This window comes from Bison bison, unplaced genomic scaffold (assembly GCF_000754665.1).
Source record: "Bison bison bison isolate TAMUID 2011002044 unplaced genomic scaffold, Bison_UMD1.0 scf7180017864180, whole genome shotgun sequence".
Taxonomy (NCBI): Eukaryota; Metazoa; Chordata; class Mammalia; order Artiodactyla; family Bovidae; genus Bison; species Bison bison.
Genome location: NW_011494752.1, coordinates 4827999 through 4834373, shown reverse-complemented (window position 1 = coordinate 4834373; position 6375 = coordinate 4827999). Strand labels below are relative to the sequence as shown.

At 51.6% G+C, this 6375-nt stretch overlaps 1 protein-coding gene across 2 annotated transcripts in view; it reads left to right on the top strand.

Annotated features, from left to right (window-relative positions):
* The window catches only part of COPZ2 (coatomer protein complex, subunit zeta 2), a 9636-nt gene that overhangs the window by 617 nt on the left and 2644 nt on the right, over positions 1–6375 (top strand). For both annotated transcript variants that reach the window (XR_825527.1, XM_010842721.1), the window contains exons 2-7: positions 399–473; positions 2089–2170; positions 2865–2956; positions 3404–3459; positions 4156–4233; positions 6143–6194. Coding sequence is in view for 1 of the 2 variants with exons in the window: in XM_010842721.1 (XP_010841023.1) it covers positions 399–473; positions 2089–2170; positions 2865–2956; positions 3404–3459; positions 4156–4233; positions 6143–6194 (435 nt within the window). In the remaining variant the exon portion in view is untranslated. The remainder of the gene's footprint in view (positions 1–398; positions 474–2088; positions 2171–2864; positions 2957–3403; positions 3460–4155; positions 4234–6142; positions 6195–6375) is intronic.

Here is a 6375-nt window from a genome sequence, read left to right as displayed (position 1 = left end):
GGCGGCGGGCTGACGTGTGTGCTTCTGGAGCCCGACGGGCCAGGGCGCCGGGGGCCGCTGGAGGAGCTCGGCGCCGCTGTCCCCCCGGCCCAGGTTCTGTGATACACTCCGACTCGGGCTCTGGAGCAGTCAGTGCATGACAGAACTTGGGCCCGGACGGACCTTCTGCACCCAATGGGCACTGCGCCCACCCGGGGCCTGCAGTGGGATATCTGCCTGGGAGGGGAGCGGGAACCGGAGTGGTCCATGTGGCATAGGGTTGGGCCGGAACCAGCTGTGGACTTTTGGGGCTGGGGTCGCTGGCCTGAGGATGGACTCCTGGGATCAGCAGATCCCGTAGAGCCAATGACACGGGTCTGCGCTGGCTTAGGAGCCAACAAAGCTCTCCCCCGTGTCAGTTGCAGGAACCTTCCCTCTACACTATCAAGGCCGTTTTCATCCTAGATAATGACGGACACCGCCTGCTGGCCAAGGTAACCTCCCACCCTCACCGGAGGGCCCCTGAAGACACTGTGCCACAGGCCCAAGTCCAGAAGTCCCCACCCAGCTGACTCACCTGGCAGGAGAGACCCCACTGTGGGCTCTGCAACACAGAGCAGCCCAGCTGAGACCCCTCCAAAAGTCATCCTGTCCATCCTCCTACCTTGTCAGACTGCTGGCCCCCAAAGCGGGGAGGGGCTGTCTGTTCTGTTTCTACTCATGTTCCCCAGAATGTCTTCTCACCGTCCTTTACACTGGCCTGGGACCCTGGATTCCTGGTCCCCCAATTCTGAACAAGTACCCTCTGCTTTGCTTTTACAGCTTGGTAAACACTAAGGATTTAGAACAGATAGGATTTTATAGCCCAGATTTTAATCCAACTCTTTCATAAATGAGGAAAAGGTAGTCTAGAAAAGCTAGAGTTGCCTGGAGTCACAGGTACTAATATCAGAGCGAGGGATCCAAACTCGGCTATTTTGACTTGAAGCTCAGGAGGATGATTTTCTCTGCACCAACTATTCAGTTATCTGGTAAATATGCTAGTGATCATGGCCAGGACAAACCAAACTAGAATGATCCAAAAATAAATACCTACCATCAACACAATTAACTATAGTGGGGCTGTGACACCTAAACTAGCTATGAAATGCAATGTAGACTTTTTAGATTGTTTAGGCTGAAACTTTTTGTCTTCATGACATTGCAGTGAGCCTGTTGACCACAACAGTGGCTGGCAGGGAGACCACTAATTTGCCTGCAGATGGGGCACTAGATGGCAAAATCTACATTCATAAAATGGAAGCTGAGCTGACCGTCCCTTGCCCTAGCAGATGGTCAGAGGTAGCTCAGCAACCAAAGGTTCCAGGGCCTCCTCCTGGCAGATCACATCCATGTGCAAATGCAGGAACTGAGTCAGAGAGAGAGTCTTATCAAACCCAACAAAACAACATTGATTTCGTTAGGCAGTGTGTGCCAGGAACTCTCCCTTAGAGAGTTCATCTTCACCATAGTTGTCATTGTTGTTTAGTTGCTAAGTCATGTCAACTCTTGCGACTGTAGCCACCAGGCTCCTCTGTCCATGGGATTTCCCAAGCAAGAATACTGGAGTGGGTTGCCATTTCCTTCTCAGGGGATCTTCACCATAATCCTGTCTGAAGTCAGACCATCACTGGCATTGCATCCCAGCTCTGTCCCTTAAACTGTGAGGTGTCAGGGAAGTTACCCCATCCATATAATGTGGATAATAAAATAGCTGTTATGATATTATTGTGGTAAAGAGCCCCTGGCTCTGCCTTCTTTCCTGTAGACTCAGGTTAGTGTAGAAACAATGTGGCCTAGTGACCGCCCCAGCCATCTGCTGAATGCACAAAGGCCTCCAAGAAATCAGGACAGGACTCCAAAAGCAGGCCTCAAAATTCCTCTACTTTTTATGACTTTCTTTGCTCAGAATTTGTGTTTAGGGGGACATAGCAGACAGGCGTAGAGGGCAGTCAAGAGGAGAGGGGGCATGGCAGCAGAGTCCCACTTGGCCAGCACCCTGCCACCCATCCAGGGAGGAGCCAGATCCTGTGGAACGGCTGTCACTTTTTCTCCTTCCTTTCCTCCTAGTATTATGATGACACATTCCCCTCCATGAAAGAGCAGATGGCCTTCGAGAAAAACGTCTTCAACAAGACCAGCCGAACTGACAGTAAGTGTCCTCCTCTTCCTTGCACAGAACCCTCAGATGCACACCGTCATCTCCGCCTGGACGCAGCTGTCCCTGTCGGCCTCACGTGCCCACAGGCCATTCACTTTTCTTCAGAGGTGCTTTTTCCTCCCCTTCCCAGCTGTTCCCTTTTCCCTTCTGGTGAACCTTCACCCTCCTCCCCATCACCAGCACACACACACACCCACCCCCTACCGCCATCTGCTCCCACCTACCTGCTTCTGGCATGCCTGGAGTCCTCTCAATGGAAGAGGCCACCGCCAGCCTGGGGGTCAGAGGCATTGCACATGTGGGTGAAAGGTCAGCCTTAAACCAGGTTTGTTGACTTCTCAGAGTGAGGCAGTCAGGTGCTAGGAATGAAGTAGAGGGTTGGAGCAGGGACACAGAGTAGCCCAATGGCAGTGTCCCTAGTGCCCGTCTTTCCAAGGGTTCTAGTCTTTGCAAGGATTCTTTTTTTGTTTGGCCACTGCTTGTGAGATCTTGGTTCCCAGACTGGGGATTGAATTCCGGCCCTTGGCAATGAAAGCACAGAGTCCTAACCACTGGGCTGGACTGGAATTTCCTTTGCAAGTGTTCTTGGGAAGAAGAAGGAAATAGGGGGAGAGGTGCAGAGCTGGAGATGGGCAGAAGGGGCCAGGCAGAGGTGACCAGAACTGAGACCCCGTTTCTCTTCTAGGTGAGATTGCATTTTTCGGGGGCATGACCATTGTCTACAAGAGCAGCATTGACCTCTTCCTGTATGTGGTGGGCTCATCCTACGAGAACGAGGTGAATTCAGGAGGTTGGGGAGACAAGGAGGGTCTCTCTGTGGGGGAGTGGCTTGGAGTCTGGGGTAGAAGCTGGGCGGCTCACCCTTGGTATCCCTGCTTCTAGACTCTGGGGAACTGGAAGCCTCCAGAATGGTTCTTTCTGGAACAATGCATATCCATGATACCCCTCCGATTCCTTGGGTACCAGAAGGAGTCCTCTGCCGGGAGCTTCTGTCTCTATTATACATCACTGGAGAAGGATGTATTCAGTGTCCTACAGCAGGCACTCCAGTGCTTCCCAGTTCAAACACGGGGAGGGACCCTCTCAGGTCAAGTTGCAGCCAGGCTCCAGCCTTATCCTCCCTAGAGAGGGGCAGCTGTCCAACAGTCAGGTTCTGAGGTTTCCTCTGGCCTTCTCAACCTCAGTCTCTCTTGTTTTCCTCCTCCCATATCCACTCCTCACCAGCTGATGCTCATGTCTGTTCTCACCTGCCTGTTTGAGTCCCTGAACCACGTCCTAAGGTGAGTGAGGTCCTCTGTCCTCCAAGGCTCCCATCCCCCAGACCTTGGTACATCACAGGCAGGATGGTTCCCTGCTTTTTCCTTAAGTCTCCACAAGATGAAATCTGGAGCCAGAGCAACTTCCTGCAAGGCCCCTGCCCTTTACCTGATCAAACAATGGTATGGCCAGAAGATGAAGTCTGGAGAAGCTAAGTGATTTGCCTGAGGTTACAGGTTGTTTATATCAGAACCAAGATTCAAGCTCAAGGTTTTTTGACTTGGTGCTCAGGGTGATTTCCCCTCCATTCCCTTTGAGTGATCTGGTATCTTCTCCAGTGAACATGGCCTGGGTAAATCAAACTCGGATAACCAAAAATAAGTGTTCACAGTCGACATGTGTAACTACAATAGCGCTGTAGTACCTGAAGTGCTTTAGGGTGGAAATAGGATCAGTGCCCAAAGCGGCGGGGGCAGCGTGGGTAGAGTTGAGCATGAGGGGCCGAAGGAAGCAGACCTGTCCTCTGCTCAGGAATCCCTTGCCCAGGTGCCACCCTCACTCCCCTTGACATTCTCCTTCCCTGTGCTTGTGGGGGGACAGGGGCTGGAGGGTGCGGAATGAGGCAGTCTTTGGAGAGAGCAGGTCCACCTCACTAAGGCAAGGACCTGGCTCCTCCCAGCCATGCCACAGGGAGGTTCCAGAGCTGTGTCTTCTTTCAGGAAGAACGTGGAGAAGCGCTGGTTGCTAGAGAACATGGACGGAGCCTTCCTGGTGGTGGATGAGATTGTGGATGGCGGGTGAGGAGTGGGAGAGGAAAAGGGACTGGTCAGGAACCTTCACAGTGGGAGGTGGCCTTGAGGGTCGTCAGCTCTAGGTTGCACCGAGCATGTTGTTGGCTCTCTGGCCAGCTTCTCCCTCCCTTTCTCCAGCATATTCCCTGTGATCCCATCCCCCAAGCCCACTCATGATGATGGAAGTTGACTTCAATGTTAGCCAAAGTCAAGTATGCAAGAAAGTAATCTGATGTCAAACTATGGCTGACTGTTGACCAGGCAAGGTTTTGAGGGAATGGTTTGCTCTCCAATGCCCAGGAGAAGCAGGCAACACAGACACCCGCCCTTCCTGGAAAGACTTCATTCAGGCAGAGCCCTGCGGCAGCTACACCTCTTGCTCTTAGAGGTTCACTCTAGCATCGACTGCATGCATGACCTGGGCTAGCTGTTTATTTTCCTTCCTTTCCCCAGCTTTGAAATGGAGACAATAAGGAAACTTCCTCAAAGGATGTGGGATTAAATGAGGTGATGCAGGTGAAGTTCATAGTTCTCCTTCAGTAAATCTTATCTCCTCTTATTGGTGTAAGATTATAGTCTTAGGAAGCTGGGAGCTCTTATGAGAGGTTGGTTAGTGAATTTCCAAGGGGGGATTGGGCAATATTCAGGGAGAAAAAGAAGTTCTGGCTCTGGGGCAAAGGATAATGGAAACGGATCACCTGTGAGACATCCACATGCCTGTGATTACATGCATTTAATGGATGAGGAAACAGAGGCTCAGAGATTTAAGTGACTTGCCGAAGGTTACATGACTAGGGGATGGCAGGGCCAGGATCTAAAACTTGTGCATGTTTCCAGAGATTGTGCTCTTCCCGTGGCACTGACGCACATTGCTGGGGGACAGGGGCCCCGGGACATGGGGTGCTGTGGGGTTCTTCCCGCCACCCCTCCCTCCTTTCCTCTTTGTCTGTTGACTGCCTGCTGCTGCTGTTGCAAGGCCTTGTGCTAATTGCTAGGACCCAACAGTGAGGGAAATAAGACCAGGTTTTGTGGAATATAAAAGTTGTATATAAAATTTGGTGTGGAACTTCTTCAAGAAACACAGTTACAAATATAAAATGAGGTGCAGGGCTTTCACAAGGGAGATTGTAAGTTTTATCAGCTTCCCATCTGTACCTCTAGAAAACAGGGAAGCATTCGTGGAAGCAACATTTGGTCCTGAACCTTGGCCTGGAATGGTCGCTGTAAAGGACCTCTCGTGAGGGACTTCAGGCTACAGGTGCCCCTGTGATGAGCCTGAGAGGTCTCTCACTTCCTTCTGCCCTATAGGAGGCTCACTGGGTGAGGAGGAGCGGTCACTCAGTTCCTGTGGACCCTTTCTCACCCACAGTGACCAACTCTTCCCCCTGCACACCCCCCAGGGCATCATCAAAGAGTGCCAACTAGCCGAGAAATGCCTCCATAATTGGGTCTGTCAAAAGGGAAGTTAAAAAAAAAGGGAAGGTAGATTCTGATTTTGCAGTTCCTTTTCTTTCACGTATAGCACAACCCCATGGCAGAAAATAATAGTGAAACCAGATAGGAACCCCAGGGGGCTTCTCTTCCTTCACTGCTTCTGAATCCAACCTTTCATCCCAGAGGTGAAGTGAACTTTGTAGAGCTCTCATTTTTTGAGCCCCTGCTTTTGACAACTTGATCGATCTAGACTGGACTACCCTGACCTGATCTCTCAAGTGTTTGCCCAGTGATGACAAAGTATGTGAGAATCAGGGCTCCGTGGTGAGGGAGAGTTCTGGCTTGAGGAGTATGGGTGGGCCAAGTACCTTGGAGCGGGGATGTTGCAGAATATGGCAGGGAAGCAAAGGGCTTAGCAGGGAGCAGAGTCCAAGGAAAGCATGGGGCTGATTTTCCTCCTCATTTCTCTCTCACTTTGTAGCGTGATTCTGGAAAGTGACCCCCAGCAAGTGATCCAGAAAGTGAATTTTAGGGTAAGAGTCATCCTGCATCCCCCCTTACTCCCATCTCCTCCAGGCTCCCCTTCCCATCGTCTGTACTTCCTGTCTTCCCTGTGTCTGGGCAAAGGGAACCCAAGCTCCTCTAGCAGAAGCAGCCACTGGGTTGATGCACTTCTGGAGGGGAGCAGCAGTTCGGAGGGATGTCAGCCAGTAA